Genomic DNA, 23,099 nt, shown 5'->3' on the forward strand with positions numbered 1-23,099 from the left:
TTTATTTATCTTTGTTCAGATAATTGGTGTGCAGTTATAAATTGTTATGTGTATATGGTTGTACTGCTAATAAATTTAGTTGAAGGTTACTCTTGCTGAATTTGTGTTTATTAGTGGCTTCACAACACATTGCAATAGAAATTTATTCTGCTCTATGGATAATGCCAATGGGATAGATAAATTCCAAACAAGGAATTTAATGAGTAGAAAACGGGTGCATTCCCAGTTCATTGCAGTTGCCAGTTAAAATGTTTCAAACAAGGCAACTAGAAATAGAGCTGTAGATAGTATCCTGTTGCATATTTTTAGCCTCTGATGCAAGCTTTTGAGATCTACTCTTTGAACTTTATGCAACTTTTACCTTTCAGTCCTAGAATTAATCAATATTAAACATTAGCATTTGGTATGGGAAAGGTACCTGTCTCTTTCCTTGATGACCTGGTGGTATTGCACGATGTTCAGTGCAATTCACCAGTGTTAAATTTTAAACTGTTTCTTCCTCTTAAATACAAAGGTTAATACAGAAAGAAGAAGGAAATTCCTGGAATTTCTGTCAAGTACTCTAGGACACAACTACTAATTTTTTCTGTGTTATCTTTTTCTTTCTTGAAAGCAGCAATTTTATGAACTCAGGGTAAAACAGGTCTCCTTTTTTATAAGGAGAGTTTATTCAGCATACTTCTATATTGCAGCTGCTGATCATATTTCATAGAGCTGTTAAAGCACTTAAAACCTAAAATTAGGTACTGTTTGGTAGTAAATATTTCAAATCACTCCTTGAAGAAATAAATAGAGACAGGGGCTTTAAAAAAAAGATGTTTTGAAATATATCATTGAACAAAAGTAATCCTGCTTTGCTTTTACTCAAAATAATGCAATTGCAACCTAAATCACTAACACAGTGTGCTTCTTCCTTAGGTTTTCTTCATCTCTTGCACTTATATTGTGCGCTTACCCTGAGTTTATTTGATATCATAACCTGGTACTTTGTTCAAGCTATGTTTACTGTGGCGACGCTTGCATTAACAGGTGGTGAATTAACTTCTAAACATACCTGTATTTCCAGTGAGTATTCTTCTGACACTAAGAACTGGAATGTTAGTTCCCTTGCTTCCTGGTGTGCATGTTTCTGTATGGCTTTTAATTGCAGAAGGTGTACGCCTGCTTTTTTCCAGATTTAAGATGAGTTAGTTTATAGATTAATATTTTTAATTTATGGGGCTTTTTGTTGTATGGTAATTTTCTGTTTGTCTTTTAGTTGAACATAGGAATAGGTTTATTTGTTCATTATCATTAATTTTTAGTATTGTTAGGGTTTGCAAGAAGTATGCGAACACAGGGGCATCAGACTAACAGACATCTGTCAAGTTGGTCGAGTATTTTTAAAGCTTTTTGAAAGTTTAGCACTAAACCAAGTCTGGTAGCAGAAACACTAAGATGTCTTTGATTTTTACTTTGTACTTGAGAAGCCAATGTCATTTCTGCTCTCTAACGTATCTAGACTCTTGCCATTTTGTGTTAGAAACGCAGTATTTATGTTGTGCAAGTGGAAGAAGAGCATTGGTATTTGGTCATCGATTGAGAGGCTTATAAGTAAACTTAATATGTGCTATTTTTCTTTTTTGGATTTAAATATTGTGTAAATGTGTGTCCAACTTAACCTTTTCTGTCATTGAAAAATGCTAATTGATCTTGCTAGCCCTGACATAATAGTATAGTTTGATATTTGAAACCTTTCAGCTTTGGCATGGCCCTTTAATCACCCCTGAGATTTCAGGGCATGATTCTACTGAAGGCATAAACTGCTACTCTTTTAAAATGTAAACAAAAATGGTTATTAAAAATAAATCATCTTAATGGTCTTTCAAAGTCAGGAGATGTTCTACCTATCAAAGCCCCAGGCTTTACAATATACATTTAAAACTTTCTGCTTTACTTGTATGTATTAGGTGACACTTTAGAAGTTGCTGTACAGAAATCTGATTTTCATGAAATTTTTTCTTTTGGCCAAGTCCACATATCTGTGTTGCGATGTTATTAAATCTGTCATTAAATCAGAAGTGCTTAAAGGAACTTGGATGCACTTTGCAGTGTGAAAGCTCAGATAGGAAGAGTGCTTATCTGTCAAGTAAAGAATAAAATTTATTTGAAAAGGCAGTGAAATTTACATTTTTAGTTTTACACATTGCAGATTGTAATGCTGCCAGAAGGATTGCTTTTTGGATGCCTGTAATAGAGGACCTTGGTGAAAACTATTTTAAAGCAGTTTCTTCTTTTTGTCTCTAAGCCCCAGAAATGTGTCGAATAGCTGGCCTGCCTTTTGCTTTAATGTTAAACAGTAAAATTACTTTGATGATTGATTATCCTATATCAAAATGCATCACTGGGCAGTCTCACTCACAGGACTGTTTATAGGCTAGTTGTCAGACTTTTGAGCAAAATGTCAAATGCTAATGGCTGTCTGAGGAGTACTAAAGTTTAAGCATTTTATTTTCAATTTGTTTAAAATTTCTTCATGATAAGGGAAGATTATAATGAGGAGTGATAATCTTCGGAACTCTGGGGGGTCCATATACCAGTGAGACTAGTGTATATTTGGTCTTAAGCTATTAGGCTCAGGTACTAGACACTAAACTGATTTAGACTGCAATTACCATAGATTTGAAAAGAAGGATTTTGGAGGTTATCTGTGCCTAAATTCCTTTGGAGGTCTGTGTCCTTTTCCTAGAATCAAAAAAATAAATAAAATCATGTTTTTTTTCATGAAACAGCTGTCCATAGAAACACAGTGCAGTGAGTAATGTTGCAGGACTGTGTAGGGCTGTTTAGTTGGATGTAATGTCTCCGAAGGACGCAGTCTGTCTGGGCTGACTGAATACTGTCTTTACCACCAGGATTGCCTCCTGTTGTGGCTGGACTATACAATTTGACTAATCTCGAGCAGTATGTTGCAAAAAGACCTCCCAAGACGACCTGCAAAAAATTCACATACAGAAGACTAATTTTCATATAGGTGATAACTTTTTGCTTACATATTCAGGTTAATATGCACTAGATTTTCTGGCAACATTAAAATTTATTACTATTGTGACATGACCCAGCATAAGTTGATGCTGTCAGCAGTGTCAAGAATAACTGCTGCCTTTTTTTTTTAATTGCGTAGATGCAGCAAGTAAGTGTTCTGCTCTTGACACATATATAATTAAACCACAAACCCCTATATTAAAATACCATGGAGGGTCTGCTTTAGACCACAAAATTAAAAGGAATACAGAGCTGAGTTTGCAACTTTTCAAATAATTCTCCTGTATGGCTATGTGTATATAACTATTGAAATCAATGCTGGTGCATGAGGTAATTGGAAACTTAACTTCATGTTTTGTGCCAGATCCTTAGCTGTTGCAAATTGGAGTGGGAATGTTGAAATTACTAGAGTGGTCTCACATTATACCAGATTAGTATCTAGTCCTCTATTCTTAGTGCAGTCTGTTTTTCTGGGGGAGTATTGTGGTATACTTTATGTGTGTGAGATCATGTGCACAGAGGAGTGATCCTGCAATACTTAGAAAAAGCAAAGGAGTGTTAAGTATAAATGTCCAAATCAACTTTTCATATTTTCTTCCATTTTAAGACATTTTCATATTCTTGTGTTAGAACATATCTTTGTATTTTTTATAGCATTTTATAAATGGTCACAGAAACGCCTTTTACAGTAACTGTAGTCCCAAAAAGGATGCAGATAGAAATATTGTTAATTGACTGCATTCTTTTAATTCCTTTCAGGCAACTTTGTTGCTCATAGAAATGAATAGTCAGTTTGCGTTTACTCGGGGACATTTTGTGAATGCCAAGCCTATTCAATGAAGGGTGTAAAGTCTGTTTACCATGTTAAATGTCACCTGGATGTTCCTTTTTACTCGCTGTAGTATATTCCCAGAGAATCACAGAAAATGAAGTTCACCTTATTCCCAAGTGAGAGCAGCTAGCCCAGCCTCTGTACATGCTGATTTGTGCATCCTGATGTCACACTGTATATGAGGTCTTTCTCCCAGCTCTCCTGAGTGTCCCAGCATAGACACGGTTTCACAAAACCAGGCACAGCTTAGGCAGATTATGCACATTTTGTCTGCCAAGTTCTAGCAATACAACTCAGATTCAACCTAATGTTCCTGTTCTGGTCTTCTTAATGCAGAGAACTAGGGAGCCTGGAAACTAATAGGGCTGAATGGTAGAGAGCTTTTACAAATGCAATAATTATATTCTGGGAAAGGGTCTCCAAAATAAAATTTCCACGTTACCCCAAGGCAAGATTTGGAACTGTGGTAGGTTTTCCAAGTGGAAAGATTACTTTTCCACTCAGCCACCTATTTTTATGTTTATTCTAATCTGGTGTGCTAGAAGGAGCTGGTGTAATGTTCATATTAATTTGATTCGGTTGATTGCTCCTTCAGAGAAGCAATTTTTGTGTTCAAAGCACCACCCAAGTGCTGAGCTCAATGTGCAGCAATATGGCTGGGAGTCACCTGCAGTAAGATCTTTCGGCTAAAATGGCTAGCCCGTGTGTTTGCTAGTAAGTTCTAGTAGCTAGTTAGGCATGAGTCAGATTGTTCTCCAATTTTCTGATTAAATGATAGCCTAATTTCTCCCAGGGGTAGCTGAGCAGTCAGATTTTTGACTTAAGACAAATGAAATGGAAGGAATTACTGCTTGATAGTTGTGAAACCACCCAGGTCTTTGAGGCCTTGCTTAGATCTGCATTGAAGAAAGTCCAGGCTTGGAACTGCAGCTTTAGAGTTGCTGTCAAATCAGGACTAAGCCTGCAGCAGTTTGATTGTAAGGTCTGCAAGGAAGAGGTCCATCATTTTGCTCTGTTTTTACATCATTTGCTAGGGGTATTGGTTCACATAAGCAGTAACAGCAGTAATCTGCATGTGACTCGATGATGTGACCAACCATAACTGAAGTTCCTATGTCCATCCGTTTTTTGTGGCAGAGGACGGAAGAGCGCGAGGCTACGGTTTCACGTTTGGTGGCAGTGCTTCTTAAGCAGCCCTTTACCCCTCCTCTGCCAGCCACTCGTTTAAGCTGGATCTGTTCCTTGCTGTGGTTCACAAACAGCTGTGCTGGCAATGAGGCAAAGGTCGGAATGAGTGGCAGCACTCGTGCTGCTGAGCCTGGCACTGGCGCTGCAGAAATAGCTGCGGAACCACAGTCTCCGTTACCTAATCTGCCACCTCTGTTAACTGAAGTGCAGGGTCAAGTCTGCGGGATAGGTGGAATTTTTCAGAACAAAAACCTTGTCTACAAAGATGATCCCTTGATCTTTAACCAAGAGGTTTTGTTGATGTTTTTTTTAACTAAAACTAAAGTGACTCCATATAATTTGCAGATATATGCACAGAGAATAACAATAGGGAAAGTTATGGTGCCTTTGGAGGGGACAGCTATGACGTTCTGAAAGGAAGGCAGGAGTTCAGATGTGATACTACACAACAGAACTTTTCCAGGTCTGTGCACCGCTGTCCAAAAGCTGGGCTCACAGCGGGCAGGCAGAGAGCAACTGCACCAGGAGGAGCATGCCATCGCCAGGGGCTGCAGCGCTTGTGACAGCCTGTGTTCTTTCACCACTGTTCCTGGGGAAAGAAGTAGAATGATTTCTCAAAAGTGGCCATTACTTAGCTGTCACTGTAGACAAGTGCTTAGTTTATGGCAACTATTTTTTATTAGTCTCAACTGTCACAAAGTATTAACTTACATGCTGTGACATTCCAAATGCCTTTTACATGTTGTTCCCATATAACACTGAAATACGCATGTTATACCACATCATGCATTTAGGAACACTCGAACATGCCAAACTAGTGATACTCTTTTTGATGTGAGTACAATTTCTAGATTTCTAGAGATAAGAGTAGTGTTGTAATAAAGGTCTGTAAGGGTTTGGAGTTGATGTGACTTTTTGGTTAATAAACTTGAAGGATACAAATTCAGCTTGGCACAAATGAAATGGACTAAACAGCAAATTAAAGCATAGATTTCAAAAATACTTGTTAATGAGCCTGTAAAGAGGACTATTACAAAGAGATTTTCAGGGGCTGTTCATCAAATCAAAAACTATTTATTATTTTACCTATGACACAAAGATCAGTGAGTTCTACAAGAAGTATATACCTTTGATTAGATCAATTGCTGACCTAATAAAAGAGATTTCTTCTTACAAACTTTCTTGTACTTCTGTTGTTAGGCTGTAATGTCCACAGTACTGCTACTACAAAGACTGAGGGAAGAGTAAATAATGAACAGAGCAGATTGCTAAGAGTAGCCTGGCTCGTTCAGCAAATGGAAAGCAAGCAAACACTATGTGCTCCACTACAAGCCTATGGTTTAATTATTTAAAAAAGCAATTGGAAGCTATAGCAAATGATCAGGATGGTATTGTAGCCAAAAAAAGGAGTAGTAATTTAAACAAAGTATAGGTAGAGTAAGAGAGGTTACATTACCTGTGTAGATAATATGGGTACAGCTACTAATGGAAAGCTGTGCCCTCTTTTAGCTTTGGAAAGGAAGCTTGAAAAATTGGAGAAGTTTCAGGTGTAAGACCAGAGGAGTAATTAAACAATTAGAAAACATGTCTTCCAGGGAATAAGCAGATTTTGGTTTACTAAAGGAGAAGGTAGCATAATTTGACCATGGCTAATAAATACCTAAATGGGGGAAAGGAGATCTGGTAAAGGCTCCATTGTTCCAGCAGTTATAATTAAAATCTGGGAATACCTGTTTTTCACAATTTCTTCATGTTGCACACTTAGTGCTGGCTCTTAGTAAAAGACTTGCCTGTAAAATGGTGAGCTGTTCCATGGATGTCACAGCATTTCAGTTGCGTATGGGGACTGCTGATGGGCTGGGAACCAAAATGAGTGCAGAGAGCTCGTGAGGATCATCAGCATAAAAAATGTAGACTACACAGCAATTCTAATCTGGGTTTTAAAGTTTTGTTTGTGCTGGACAGATGTGGCACATAGGAATTTTGCTACTTTTAATTTGTTGTATGTTGATGGTTTCAGTTTAACTTGATGGCCGCAATGCAGCAGTGTTAGGTTTGATGAGTAATAATTGTCCTTCCATTCCATCAGAAACTGCCTGGGCTGTGTGTAAGGAACCAGCAGGAGTTCCTTATTTTGGGACAGTTTTGTGTTCACATTTTTTGTTTCCCATTGTTCAGTAATTCCTTGGGAATGGAACACTTTCTCAAATGCGATATTCAGGCGTTACTGTCAACTTTGATTAAGAAAAAGGTTGCCTTTCTCCTACCAAACCAGAACCAAAGTACCCATGTTTATTTTTGGTGGCTTTACTCTTGTATTTCTTCCTGGCATTTCAAAGTGTTCCATTGAAGAACTGTATGTGAAACACTTGCAGTAACAGGAGTGGCAGCTGCTGGCCAGGGGTGGGCAGTGACGCTGACAGCTGAAAAGGGTGGGCAAGCTGCGAGCTTCCTCTTTCTTTGGGATGCTTCTAGGAATCTTAGTGAGTATTTGAACTTATTCAGTAACTATCATTGCATACTCATACTGACGAATGCAGTCTTCAAAATGTGGCATGGCTTTTTAAACCAAACAGGATGTATAGATACTGTGCTGTCATGGCTTTCATTTTAACACTTGATTGGATTCTTTGGCTTAATTTGTCCAGTCTTGTAAAACTGCTGTTTGCGTTTACCTGGAGGGTGTGCTCATTTTTAGGTTCTCCTAAATTCTGAAATTATAAGCAGGGTTTCTGCTTTAGAAATAACCTTTGTTGCTACCTTATGCTATTATTGTGTCACAAGGTGATATATATATATATTTAATGTATAGAAAGTAAATTTGATATGTCTTTTGGGGAGAGGAAATAAATAATATTTTCAAGTTGACAGTGTCTCTTTAAATATGCTGGCTAACAAAGCATAGCCTTTTTCTTTCTCTTTTCAGTGGCTTGTTTATAAAGAACTGAAATGTTTTATTTGGTTTGTTTTCAGCTGTTTTCTACAAAAAGGAGAAGGAAAGTGTCTCAGAAATTAACCAAAATATGCTGTGTAGTAAAAAAAAAAATCCTTCCTCCTAAAAAAATTTAGTTCTTCAAACCATTGAAATGGCCTGCTAGTAGGAAAAACAAACTAAATTTTTTATAAAAATTCTAAAACAGTATGCTTCCACCTGTGGCATCTTTGCATTACTTTTTTTCCCCCCTGGGAACCATCTTTTTGGTAAGGAATGTGTGGGTTTGATCAATCATGGGTTTGAAAACACTGCATTTAATTTTTTGTGCAAATCAATTTCCCTTGATTTTTAGGGGAACACAGTGAGATTCTAGATCAGATTTATTTATAAATCCAGGCCTGGAACAGCATTTGTTTTATTTATTCCTGGTTGGAATAATCTGTAATTGATTAATCAGGAATGAGTCGGAAGAGGTCTGTGTAGCTGCATGCCTTATCTAAGTGTGAGTGAAGAGGTCTCTCACCATTGGGAAGCCCTCAAGCATCAGTGGATTCACGGCTCTGGTTTCAATCTCAGCAATTTCACGGTGTATTGTGCAATGTTAGGATAAAGGAGGAATTGCTGAGTTTATAATTGTGTACTCTGAAATTCTTAAAGCTAATCCTTCGTATTTGTTGCACAGGTATGGGTTGGGAGTGGTAGGAAGAGTAGGGATGATACTAAGACCCTGAATCTTCTGTGAATCAGAGCCTCGGGGTTATCAGTGTCCTGATGATAGAATACCAGGATTTTATTTTTAATTCCTATTTTGTTTTGTTTTGGTTTGGGTTTTTTTTTGTGCTAATAGGGTCTGACATTGCACCTTGGAACTTACTCATTTCAGAAGCTTAGTTTCTATGAGCATTAGAATGTATACTGTATACCCAGTTTAGATATACGCATGTTCTTATGCACATCCGTGCCGGATAATGTGCTGGGATGAGAATGCTGAGGGGGCCCTGAAGGGTGCCCTACACAGCTCCCTCCAAATAGCTGGTACACAGACACCCATATATTTGATGTGAAAGCGAGGGCTGTTGTTTATAGAGGAAGCTGGCTGGGTCCGTTGGCTTTTCAGCATATTCTGGGAATTCCTCCTGTACTCCTTCCCTGCAAATGAGTGGCAGGGCAGTGCACGTGGCTGCAGTACGCAGGAAAGTCATCTGTCCTCAGAAGCCTACAAAAGTTGCGCCAGTTGTATGAAATTCCGCTAATTCAAAATAAGGAATAGTGTATCTTTTCTATTTAAGCAACCCACCTGCAAATGCAGGTTGCTGTGGGCAGGTGCCCCGCAGAGCACAGCACCCAGCGAAGGTCACGTCCCTCTACCAGGGGCTGCTGGAGGTGCCCAGAGCTGGAGTGGGCTGCGGGGGGTGGGCGGCGTGGCGGGCTCGCCTCAGGCCTGTGGGACGAGGGTCTGGGTAAGGAAGGAGCTTAGTGTTTTGGAGGTCACTGACAGATGGAGAAGTGGGTCCTGGATGTGCTACAAAGGGTTCCAGAAAGCTCTAAAACTTCTCTAAGAGTAAAATTCTCATCCTGAACAAGCTAAAATTGGGCTGAAACTAAACTGATCCAAAGAGAACCATATCTAACACTCTAGAGATGAGGGCCTGAGGGGAAAAAAAAAAACTATTAGAAGAGAAAGAAGGGAAAGACGGGTATTCCATACTCCCCTTAAATCTCTAGTCTGTGGAGCAAGATTTGTTTCCATAATACAATATGTTTTTTTCAGGAGGCTCATTTCACCTGTCTTGATATCAGGAGGTTGACCAGTTATCTCAGCAAAGCCTAAATACGCATGCAAGATTCCCAAGCCGCTTCTAGTTCCTGCAGAAATCATTCTGACTAAAAGAAATGAAAAAAAAACAAAACAAAAAAAGTTTGAGAGCTAAAATAAATATAGCAATTTTGTGTATTTCTCTCCACTGGCCAGTTTTTCTCAGGAAAGCAGTACCTGTCCCTGACAAGGTCATACTTGACACTATGGCTTTCTTGCCTTTTTTATTATGTTTATTATGTTTATGTTATTTAAAATTTGTTAGTCATTTGCTCTTCCTTGAAATTAGGTAAAGATAAAGTTTCTTATTGGTTTTTCCTCTGAAGACAAATTGTTTTTATTGGGGTTGACACTCCTTTCAAGAAAACACAAAAGCCAAAGAAGCTAAAAATTGGTTGATATAAATATATATAAATTAGTTCTAAAATTAGTTAGAAATATATCTAGCAATAGCTTTTCTGAGATTATGTTGAGCTGAGTTTTCTTTTTTTAACAAAGCACAGTGATCTTCAGTTTCTGCAAAGGCCTGTGATTATAATTTTTTTTTAAAAGTGTTAAATTACTATGTTTTTCTTATTGACTTGCCTGCTAATAGTTTCACTTGAGTTTTGAAGAAAGCTAGGTTATAAAGCGCATCAATCTCCTTCCTCACCTGGGGCATGGATCTTTCTTCTTTTTCAAATACGATACTGTTGGGGTCAGACAAAGCCGTATGTTTTTACTGTCCAAAATATAGTTTGGGGCTGTAGATACAGGCTAAGCTGAAAATCTAACAAATCAGCATTTTTTTTTCTTTTAATTTAGGTTATATTTTATCTTTTTCACATCAGACTGCATGTGATATGCATGCAGACAACTGGAAGAATCCGAAGTAAGAAATGACTGAATGTTGGACGGTACCTTTTTGTTACTGCATGTACCCGCTCTTCTGTTCCTTCAAATAAGTGAGTTTCATCAAATAACTAGCATGAAATAATCCGATTTAGTGAGACTGCAGTGCATATGCACTAGTTCCTTGCACTTGGGCCTAGAGCAATTAATTTTCTCATTACCTGCCTTGCATAACCGTTGGCAGTGCCTAAATTGTGCTTCACTCTCCTGATGTTCTGTTGAGGCTGGGGGAGTCCTGGCCCTGGCGCCTGTCCTCATTTGTTGGCACCTTACTGCTGCACATCCTGCATACAATCAGTTGCAGTTCCAAGCACTGAGTACTTCTTCTGTCACAGTGTTTTGAAGCAGAGCACCAGAAAATGAGAAATTGCTCTACTTGTGATCACTTCTCACTTAATGTTTTGACTCTGAACCTGTGGCTGTGATAGAAATTACTTCTCCTATGTGGCTATGATTCAATTGTGTTAACCACAGCAGCGTCCGTTCTGTTTATTCTCTGGGCTTCTTATGGGCGCATTTCAAAATGTAAAAAACAATATCGTAAATTTGACTGGGATGCTGCAGCTCCTGTATTATACTACCAGAGCATCACCATGATACAACCGCAGTAGACGTAACTGCTCTTCAGATGAGATGGAATAAAAAGAACCTGACAATGTGCTCAAGGGGCTTATAATGAAAAAAATTGTTGTGGTGAAAACAGAGGACCACCCTCCCATAATTTCATTTAAGAAAATGAACTCCTAGTGGACTAAAGAGAGGAATTTCTTTCTAAGTTTTTGGGTTGAAGTGAAAGGGAGGAAAATTTTTGTCTGATGGCTAAACCCTTCTTCCAGATGATGGATTATTCTTGGAGCTCCACCTCTCCATGTGGCTGATTGGAGGGCCTGAAACAGCCTCTGAAATACTCTTGGAAAACATTAAGTGCTTTAAGGCTGTTTTTTACCTGTGGATCCCCAAGCTTCACATTCTGTCTTGAGATTGTGAAAGCTGCAGGACAGGATGTTATTAGTCATCCTACAGAAAGTGAAGCTGCCTCAGTCAGTTTATTTGTTCCAATCTTCATTTTCTGAAGAAATCATTGTGAGGGAAGGCATCATGTCCTTCCTGTCTTACATTTTCAGTCATTTACAAAGCAGTATGGAGCAGATCCTCAAGTAGGTTGTTGTGGGGTGTGGTTTTTTTTTGAACCTACGGGTATATCTCTGGGAGGAAACACATGTTTCTCCTCATGGCCGAGTCCTGGAAGTTGCAGTTTAAATTTGATGAAGTGTTTTATTCCCCCAGATAAAAATAAATAAATAAAACATTAGATTTAAATGCATTTGTTGATGAGGAAAGTCAGGATTCCTCCTAATTAAGACATTTCTTAGAAAGGTAAAATTTTTATCTGAGAGCATAAAACACTTCATCAGTTTTAAAGCCACATCTGTGAGGACTGGATCAAGAGCAGAAACAGGCATTTTTCTTCATTCTGGCTTGTCTGTGAGTTGAAGACTTTTAACAACAGTTTTAAAAATATTTAAACCCAGTTAGAAACACTTGCAATATAATAGGGATAAGAGTGCCCTCCCTCCCTCTGTTTTTAATCTGGTTCTCTTGATGGAATAAACTACAAGGTTGAATTGGTAACTGGATTACTGCCTCATAAAACAGCACGAGGTTACTATTATCCTTTAATTTTATATCTTTATTAGGGAGTAATGTTGGTCTTATTTAAATCACTGACTTCTCTAATGGTTTTTCTCCTCTTTTACAAATTTATAAAACTAAACCCTAAAGGATTTGGTCTAAGTGCAATTGGCATAACTACCATTATAAAAATCATTGTGTTAGCAGTTGGTTATAATCAGCTGCTTTAACTAGGCTCAAAATGTAGCAGAATTTATCTGTTGATAGGTAGAACATGGATAAAGTATTAATTCTGAATTTTATTTTAAAAAGCTCCAGTAAGAGTATTCGAATTTTGAAGCAGTGTGAAGATGAAAAACAGAGCCCTCGAAACTATTATAATTCAGCATGTTCGTGCAAAGGATATATTTAACGCATTGCGTATTTCTGCAAAGATTAAAACAAGCTTGTCTTTGTCTTGCAATTCAGTAGAGTAAGTTTAAAAATTTGTGAAGGACCGTGTTTTTTAGAAGACGACTAATACAAGTGGCATATTTAATGATGCATTCCAGTGGATATATCCACCTGAATTTTGGGACACAACACACATATTGTGGGTGAGTCACAGAGAATTTTTAACAGTAAAATTATGTTGGACTTACATGGTCAGGATGTATTTAAAATATTGATACTCTTAAATTTTTAAGGAAAAACGTGACATCCATCTGTTGATTCCAGTGTGCGTTGATTAAGATCATGACCAATATGAAAAGAAACACGAATATGGGTCTGTCTGTTACGGTGTGGCTCCGTAGTTGATTTGTAGTTGAGTTTCACACAGAAAGTGAGGGATCTGACAGATTTAGAGCACTTAATGTTTGAATGCAAGCCAGGCATTGACTTTCAGTCAGTAAACCTAGAAACTTGTCAATTTGTTCTGAATCTTGTATTTTACTACTGAGTGCTTGACCATTTCTTTCTGCAGGCAGTCTTAGTAATGCAGTAACATGCTCACACTTCAAACTCTTAATTAAATTAAAGCAGATTTTGTGTTTAAGTTATTCATGGAATATGTTAGGATCGGTTGTGAAAATTTGCCTTTGTCTTTGGAATTGCCTTCTTCGGCAGAGGCTGCCACAGGAGCTGCCATGCAGAATTGCTTTCCCTCAAAACACCCACTGTTCTTCATAGGCTTCTCTCTGAAATTTGCCTGTAATGGGTGTTTTAAAGAAGCCTTTCAATTCACCTTTTGTCTCCATTGGACAAAAATAGCAGAAGAATTTTAAAAATACAAGGGTGTGTGCACCACATTGACCAAAAAGCCATGGGTGGTGGTTACTGTTTTGGTGAAGGCATCATGGGTGAAGATGTCAGTGTCTTGGCTCCCTCTGAAATAATAGAATCATCTAAGTTGGAAAAGACCATTAAGATCATTGAGTCCAACTGTAAGCCAAACACTGCCAAGTCCCACTAAACTGTGTCCCTAAGCACCATGTCTACACATCTATTAAATCAACGGGAGACTGAAACCATTTTGAAAAACAAGAATTATTTTCAGCTTTCTGATAAGTTGAAATACATGCAACATGATTTGCTGGCATTGGTCTTTTCCTCATATAACATCATGGTAAAAATTAATGAAATGTGAATAAAAATATTTTTGAAAGTTAGAGGGAAGGAAAACAGAAGAGTATCATCCAGGTAAGAATTGGGAAAAAAGTAGACCGGGGGTGTCATTGTGCACATGTGTATGTTCTAGGAAATACTTGGTACAAAAGACAAAGAAATTTTGGGAGTTGCATTTTAGGCAGTAAATGGAGATAATGGCAAGTAAGTGGCACTTCAGACTAAGGAGGTATTCACATTACAAGGTAGGGCGGTGGGTGGGAATGTGTGGGTGCGATGGGCTGTGGCTCCGGTTCCTTTGAGTGTTCTGCAAGTGCCAACAGAGCTACACATTGTTTAACCTCAGATAAGTGGTGGTTACCTTGGGACAGGGCAGAGGTAGCATGAAGTGTCAGTGTTTGCTGGTCAGAATTTAAAACAAAGATCCATAATGTGTTTATGTTATTGGGCATACTCCCAGGTCATGTTTATTTAGGGTGCCTTGTTGATAAACAAATCCAGGTAATATTGATAAACAAATCCAGGTTGTTTGTGTTCCTTAATTTTTGTGTTTACATACTGTTACATATTTTGTTTTCTTTTAAATGTAACATTAGCTACAAATATTATGATTATTGCATATATGAAATATCCCTGACACTTGTTTTGTTCTAAATTATGCAAACTTGCATAACTCCAAAGCGGATCTTTTGAGAATGGAGATTATAATATAAATGTGTGGCTTTATAGTTAAGGTTACCATAATAATTTGTATGCAGAACTATTAGAAAATGGACTTTTCTTATTGAAGATCTCAATATTTGATGAGAGTGATTCACCCTATGAGAGAAGGCATAGAGACATAGCACATAATTAGGGTAATGTCTGCCATTTAGCACTTTGTAGGGAGCTGCTTGTTATAAACCACTTTGTGTATTTTATTTAATCCTAAAGGAATTTAATGGACCTTAGAGAGGGGACTTCATGCTGATAATTGCATAGTAACCTTTTTCTGCCAGACACTTAATGACTAAGAGGTTATCATTAAATGTGTATTAAGCAGTTTTGTTCAAAGTTCCATAATTGTTTTTCTAATGTGCCCTCCCAAGGGTTATCTTGCGTTGTCTACTTAAACAGCTGCCTGTATTAAATATTCTAGCTTTTTAGCTTTTTTATTAGTTTGTTTTCATAACTATTTTTTATTGCAGGAGTTGAATAATTATTACTTAAGTGTATTCTTGTTTCTGTTGGTGTATTTTAGATAGCTTACCGAAATAATACTGGAGGTGTTGAAACATTTTATATGAAATTAGGCTCCATAGAAGTCAATGGGAACTTTGCTGCAGATTTTAGTGAAACCACAGCCTCAGTTAGGGTGTATGTTGCAGGTTTGCCTTGAAAATGGAACCGCAGACTAATATGTTCATTTTTTTTCTTCTTTTTAGAGTATTGAGCTGTAAATTGGAGGGAAGAGAATTTCTGCCTGAGGGGGAAAAGAAAAGTGAATAACCTCCATGGAAGACTCTCAGGATCCAAGTGAACAGTCAGTAAGTGCAAATGTTGCTAAACTCAACTGCATAAATTGAACTTTGTTCAAGCTGTGTTTGAAGGGATTTTGCTTCAGGTTTGAGAATTATAGTAAAAACAGGGGAAAGCTTCTGAGCTACTAGATTCAAACCTTGTCTTAGTTCATACATAAAGTGAGGGGTTTTAATCTTTTTAACCTGTTGAAAGGTAAAAGATCATAGTTGTATAGCATTTTTCAGAACTAGAATTGTTGGAGAGCTGATGGATGGAATTAAGGTACACTGGAAGAATAAAATGTTAAAAACTTGCACAATGGTATGCCTTGTTCAAATAATTGTATCAAAATGTATATCCATAGTTTTGCCAAAGCGAGAGCAAGCAAATGCCAATGAGACATTTCAGATGGTCAGACTGTGGCAGACGATGTAAATTGTTTCAGGACTGTCTTGGATTTCAAGGGAATTGTGAGAATTGGCAGTATGGCTCCCTGTCGCATGTCAGAGGGAGATTCCCCTTGTCATTCATGAAATAGCTGGGAAAAACAGGGTGAACGTTTCTTCTCCTTTTTCCTTTCTAATTTTTCCTTTCCTTTAAGGATGTGGTCTCCAGACTTCCTTACCACCATGCTGCAGTTCTGAGGAGACAGCGTTCTCTGATCAAATTTAAAGTTGGCTGGGCTCGCCATCCAAAAGTATTGGCACTGTTTTTAACATCTTAATTTCTAGCTTCCACAGTACTGGCAGATTTTGTGAGTACCATGATCCCCACAGGTCTCAGCTTGGGTTCAGTGTACTCAAGACGAATAAAGGGATTTCATATTTTTATTTCTGACACGTTGGAAGAGGTTATCCATGTAATAAACTAGTATTAATATCTTTTTTTATAGCAGAGACTTTTATAGGTAACCCAAGTGCAAGGAACTGAGAAGAGTTGCATGTGTTTTAAAAATGTCGGTAATTTTATTTAATAAGTGCTTTGCTCCTGACTGGATAGCTCCTATCTGAGACTTTATCTTGGACTAGAGTTTTATTACTGATTTAAAATGGTACAGAACTGGAAAGTCTTGACAGTGTCTTAAGTCACTATGATGGCACTGCTTGGGACAGCCGTGCCTATGTATGTATTTAAACTGTTCCCAACCAAGACTTCAGAGCATGTAAAAGCTACATGGCTCCATAATTTAATAAAGTTTTATAAAGGTCATAAAAGATTACACAGAAGTTCTTCTCTCATAGTCTGTGGAACAATTATTCTGTGCAGTGTACATGGTATGGTTATTAATAGGAAATAGCTTAGTGCAAAATTGTGTTTTCATTGCAGTTAAAAGTTTTTGCACCACTGGATGCCTGGTAAATGCATACTTTAGTAGCCATTTTACTACTTTATTGTAGTATGCTTTCTGTAGTATTTTTCATAGTTACTACATAGCTTGATGCTAATATGTGGGAACAACCTTGCAAATTACAAATTGAGGTGAAACCTGTGCCATGCTGCATATGGAGATAGGATTTCCTGTCCTTAATGCTATTGTTAGTGTCACAGAAAACTGTGATTCAAGACAAGCATTTATTCTTGTTACTCTTTGATGAACAGTGGCAGAACTTCAACAGAAGGGGTGGGAAGAGTCCTCTTCCATCATGCTCTTCATCCAAGTGTGCACCTGTACTAAGATCTCACCTAGGCATTGGGCACTGTCCTGGGAAAGGAATTGTAGTGTGAGGCCTGTCTGACTAAAGCAGTCCTTTCATTTCTCCACTTCAAAAGCCTTTTCACTATTATTTCATGGTTAAACTCCTCTCATAGCCAGGTTTTAAAAAAGAAAATAGTGTTTCTGGCTTAGTTCTTTGAAGTCACAAGGCAGGACTGTGAGCTAGAGATGCCAGGAAGAAGGGTGCATTCTTTAGCCAAGTCTTTGGTGGTTTAAGCTCTAGGAAAGTATCAGCTGTATATCCTACAGCCCTTCTGCTTGTGCTGCCCTGGTGTTTTGTATCCGTTAATGTGTTTTGTACTAGTTAGCTCTAGGCAGTTTCTGCTCATCATGCAGGACTTCCGTTTCTTGACATGTTCAAGGAGCCTACATACTTCATTCGGCTTCAGGATTCCTCTCTGGGAGCTGGGTACATAAGATTTAGACCATGGAAATTCAAGGAGCCAAAGGATCTAGCTGTTGCTGCGAGCGTATTAGATTGTGTGAATAAGCATGAACGCAAGATCTGTGCTCAAAATTGTGCTGGCACCTTGCCCCAAATACTCTAGTCCTTAGTTACTTGACAGACTGCCTGTCTTTGCAACCAAGATGGGTTAGAAGGTGCTTTCTGGTTAGAAGGTTGGGTGGCATGTTTCATGGACAGTTGGGTTTTCTGAATAGAGAGATTCCTTTATTGAATTAATTTCCCTCGGCAGTCTGTTAGGAGCCTTTTGTCCTTGGGAAAGGAGGCTAGGCACAGTTCCTTTGGACAGTGAACAAGATTAATTTTCAAGTTTCATTTTAAAGAAAAGAAATTATGCTGGTTTCTGCAAGTGGGTTGTCCTCATGAAGTATGATGGACTGTAGTGTAGCTTTTATTTTGACAATCTGCTCTGTAATTCTGAGATCACTATTATTGTTCTAACTCAAGTTTTTGTTGTTTAGTCTTGTCTTCTATTCTTTTAAAATACACTAATAAGAAATGATTAGTTCTATGATTCCTATTCTTAAACTATATTACAGTCAGGTGAAAGTCATATGATCATAGCTATGAGCAATTCCACAGCATCCCAGCTGCGGCATAAGAAATAAACTCTGCCACTTTTGTCTCAGACCAGTGACTGCAGGACTACATGCTGCTTCAGAAACCTAAGTGCACCCCTGTTCTCTGAGCCTCTAAAGAATTGCATTTGACTGAATTGAGCAGCTGCTGTGTTTTCTGAGATGCCAGCTTGATTAGATGTAATATATACACTATTTATTGCATTATGTCAGTAATTTGTTTATTTTTCCTATTTTTATGTCCAGTAAATTCCTTGCCCCTGCTAAATTTTAAATCCTTCTGCACTGATTGACCAGAAGCCAGTGTCCTTGCCTGCCTGTCATACCACAGAGCCTCTGTACTGGGAAGCCTGTTGTGCCCACTTTCCTTCGCCTTCTCACTCCCAGTCCCATGTGGCAGAGGTGCGGGAATTGAGACATATCTAAATCATACAGTGATAAAAAGAGTGAGAATCAGAGTGGAGTTTATTATTTATCTAAATCATACAGTGATAAAAAGAGTGAGAATCAGAGTGGAGTATACTTCGGGTTTCCTGTCTTTACACACAACTGCATAGGTAAATAGCTGTATCTTGAAGATCAGCAGGAAAATAATGCAGGTTACTACCTAGCACAGAGTAGAGCTGGGACTCTTCAGGTGCAGCTGAGATCCAGCAGGTTCCTCCAGCTGGCATGGAGCGGGCTGGGCTGGGGCTCATCATGGTGCTGTACTTGTGGGGCAGGTGTGTGTCCTAAAGAGCTCACAACTCTCATTTTTCTTTCCAATTCAGATGCAGAATATACTTGTGCATCTGTGCATAAGAGGAAATCTTCTGTTCATTAATAGAAAGGTTCAATTTATAGTATTCTGAAAGAAAAAGAAGAAAATAGTAAGACAGGTATTTCACAGATAGAGGAAAATAACCAAATGGTCTTTTTTTTGTTCCTGTGTGATGTCTGTCACCAAGTGCAGGCTGCTACTTATCAAGTAAGAGAATACTTAAAGCTACACAAACTGGTTTCACACAGACAGATGTGGCAAGGTAAAAACATAGTTTTAATAACTGTGATTCTCATAGTCTTTATATGCACAAAAGAAAAACAATGTAGAAGATAATAAAACACATTAGATTTTGCTACTGTTATTGCTATCCTTTGAAATAAATATGCTGATTTTTGCTAAATTCTAAAAAATACTTTTTTCAAAAGATGCATGTTAAAAATTCTTCTATTTATCTTTGAAGTTGGGAGAGAAGGAAACTATAGATCTTTTATTTATGAAGAGTGTAGCAAAAAGGGAGACAAAAGTTTTTAAGACTGGTCTTGGACATGGTTAATAAGATGATAAATGTTTAGCACCTAAATAGTCCTCTGTTGTGCTTTGGTATAGCAAGCACAGGATTTTTAGAACGTCAGTTCTAGACTCTTTATTTTATCTTCTTATAGCCATTATTTGCTGTTCAATCTGTAGTAGAAGAAAAATAATTTGGCAGCTAACTTGCTAGTTTAGGGTTTCAAAGGGCCTTGTTAGAAGCTGGTGTAATTTCATCCTCTGGCCCTTTTATGTAACAGCGTGCATATTTAGATTACTTCATTTTAGCCGAGAATTAAACAATAGATTGCAGTGCTGTAGGACAGGATGCTAGCAGATGTGAGGCTAAACCTGAACGAACAGGTTTTCATTTTTATGATGTTTGGACAATCATCCTCATTGTGCCCTTGGTAAGTTATTTGTTTTTCATCAGATTATACAGACTATCATATCTGTTACTTGCATTTATGTCCTGCTTGCAGCTGGACATCCCTGGCAACCTTTTCAGACAGCGTTGTTTCCCCGTTTTTGTTTTGTTTTAACGTGTGAAGGTGTCAGATCTGATCCCCTTGCAGATCGGTTTTCAGTGGTAGCTACCTCTCTGATGCATGAGCCCTGCGCCTGCAGCATTTCGTCTTCCCCGCTCCGGGGTGGGCAGCCTGCTTGCACCCTGGGAACTCTGGCTGAAGCTCATTTCAATGAAATGAAAAATAGTTTAAGCTCTTTTACTGAGTTTTAAATGTCAATCATACTTTAGAAGACTGTTCTGTATCACCGCATAGCAGGTTGCGGTTCTTATTTCTGTGATACCAATATTTGTAGGACTTGGAATAGTACAGGCAATTCATCTTGTCAAATTAGTGATGGTTGAAATAGACCTCTGGAAGTTATCTAGTCTAGTTTCTGGTCATGAAATGCTGTCAGTATGCACAAATATTTCACTGTTATGAAAGCAGTGAACTATGTTAAATACCAGTAAGTGAGTATCTTCTGAAGAAATTACACATTTAGCAAGCAAAATATAGTTGCCTTAATGAGTGATTATTTGCTTTAACTAAAAGCAATCATTGAAAGAAAAATGTTGTAACTTGAAAGTCAGCTGAAGTAAACGAGAACCAGTGTGTCTTTTCCAAGTTACATTTCAGAGCATTTTGGAAGGTTGCTTAGGTATTTTATTACCCCCTTTCTATAGACACAGTAATTGGCACAGAGATATAGATGGCTTGATGATCCAAAATTATTAACCACTTTGAATTATAGTAGATAAAAAATAAAGTGTAATACCATAATGCCTTGCCTGTAATCTAATAGGAATTTGAGGCAGAAACATCACCATTATTCTCTTCCTGCTGCAATATCTTTACATACGGCATGACAACCTCTGTGAACACATAAATACTGTTTTTCTAATTTCTTTGCCCTCTACCACTTCAGCATTCTGTAATTTCTATACCATAATCCACCAGTGCTAAATCTGAAGGTAGCTTTTCCACTCTACATTAGTAGTCGTGTATGTGTTTTATTTTTCCCATTTACCAAATGGGAGAGACCAAATCAGAGGGCACTCAGAAGCAGATAATGCATTTTGACACATGGAATAAACTGAGCTGATTTGTGTTTTGTATGAATTGCATATAATAGGAATAATACATTTTGGCATTGGTCAAAGATACAAGTATTGACACATGTAATAGAATGTACATTTCTTTGTGAGTTAATTAAAATTATGATTTGAATGCTAAATACATGATCCCTTCAAAAAATATCCAAGAGAACGGGACAGAATAACATCCATAGCCTGTAACCTTGCAAGATGGGATGAGGAGAGGGGCTGGCAAGCAAACAGAACTGTTCCTCTCACTGGCACTGTCACATCTCCTCTGGGTCGGCTCTCCACCTGTTTCCTGGAAGATGTTACAAAGTCAGTATCAGAGTTTTAAATGGAAAGGCGTTTTATGGGCCATGTTTAATAACAACAGAAACCAATAAAAGAAATACATTCTGTTGTCACATACTGTCCTTGGAGCACTGACAAGGACTGACACGTAACTACCATATAGTTTGTTATGACTGGTATTCCTGGCTCCAGAGAGGCTCCACACTGGAATTTTAGGGACAAAACTACTTGAGAAAATTGCTACTTCCATAAGCTAGATAAACTTCCTTCAAGGTAGATACTGTCTTCTGCCCAGAGGGCTCTAGGGGTCCAGGAGCATGGAATTCTGTATTAATAATGAAGTTGTAGCTCTGATGCTATAGGGATATCAGAGGTGACTTCTATTGTATTATAACAGATAATACCACTAGAAAAAAATGGAAAAAACTTGCAGGTACAAAAACTTCTTTTCAAGGCCTGAGAAGTGGGCCAACTTAGGCCTTCTTTGGAGCCTCAACAAAGGCTTAGTCACATAAGAAAAGGTTTGTATATATGCATGTAAATATAAGATATGGAACATATGAGCCAGTCTAATAAAATTATTGCCTCTCCCTAAAAATGCTTCTTTATGTGAAATCATTGAAATCTGACAAGACACATTCCAAGCTCTGCAGATGGATTTTTCTTATAAGATAAGGTACTTGTTCAAGCATTTAAAATACCAAACTTCTAAATGCTATACTTCTAATTATTTTAATATTGTATTTTAACTTAGAATTACTCATGAAATTTCCAAGGATGTCCATATCAGTCCTATCTGTGAATGCAAAGTGAAAATATAATCATTTCCTTAGGACACTTACTGTATGTGTATCAGCTTAGGCTTCTGATTTTGGCAGGGTCCAGGTGACGTTAACATGTACAGAAATAAATACTTTATTCCTCAATAAGAAGGTGTCAGTGTTTTGTAATGCACACAAAACGTGACAATATGACAACCAATTGATCTTCTCTAGCCTTTTCATTTTGTAAGGCTAAAAGCCTAGTGCTTTCATGTCTATTAAATGACTATGCCTACATTTTTAAGTGAAAAGTATGGATTACACTGAACATATGTTTGGTCTATTCTCATTTGATTATTGCAAAAAGTCCAGATGCAGCAGTGTGCTTAAGAATGTATGGGACGTAAGGGATGTGAGTAAGCCCACTGAAATCAATGGGATTTCTCATGTACTTTAAGTTAGGCATGTGCTTAAATACTTTTCTGGAAAATACTTGGAAATACAAAATAAAAGCAATAATTTCAGAAGTATTTTATTAGCAAATACTTCTGAATGATTTGTGGCTATGGCTAATATTTATTTAGCATCATATAACAGTCATGGTTTCTTTATTCTCCCTATAGTAACTTTTCTCTGAGCTTTGCCTCAGTATCTGAGTGGTTGTCTTGCAAGTCAACTTGTATTAAAAAAGGGAATGACAGGGAGAAGTGTTACATTTTTAAATCATAAAATGACACTAGATGAAGAATATAATTTCATATTTTATAAAGTATGTCTTAAACACTTTGAGCACATCCAGACCCATTAAACTACAGTCACATCCTTGTCCTCTTTTGTATTAGGTTAATTCTCTAGCAACTTAAAGGAGGAAAAGTTTAGTGTTGAAATGTTAGGGCTACAGTGAATGGGAATAGTTTTGCCATAATATCACTTGGGGCAGAACTTGTCTCAGAGGATCCCATTGAAGAAACA

The 23,099-nt window shown here is 37.7% G+C and overlaps 1 protein-coding gene across 9 annotated transcripts in view; it reads left to right on the forward strand.

The window, feature by feature from the left end:
• Window positions 1-23,099, forward strand: part of EYA4 (EYA transcriptional coactivator and phosphatase 4) — a 158,009-nt gene that overhangs the window by 2,885 nt on the left and 132,025 nt on the right. For all 9 annotated transcript variants that reach the window (XM_055811194.1, XM_005230135.3, XM_055811193.1 and 6 more), the window contains exon 2: window positions 15,348-15,449. In XM_055811194.1, the coding sequence (XP_055667169.1) occupies window positions 15,417-15,449 (33 nt within the window). In that variant the 5' untranslated portion in view covers window positions 15,348-15,416. The remainder of the gene's footprint in view (window positions 1-15,347; window positions 15,450-23,099) is intronic.

This window comes from Falco peregrinus, chromosome 7 (genome assembly GCF_023634155.1).
Source record: "Falco peregrinus isolate bFalPer1 chromosome 7, bFalPer1.pri, whole genome shotgun sequence".
Classification (NCBI taxonomy): Eukaryota; Metazoa; Chordata; class Aves; order Falconiformes; family Falconidae; genus Falco; species Falco peregrinus.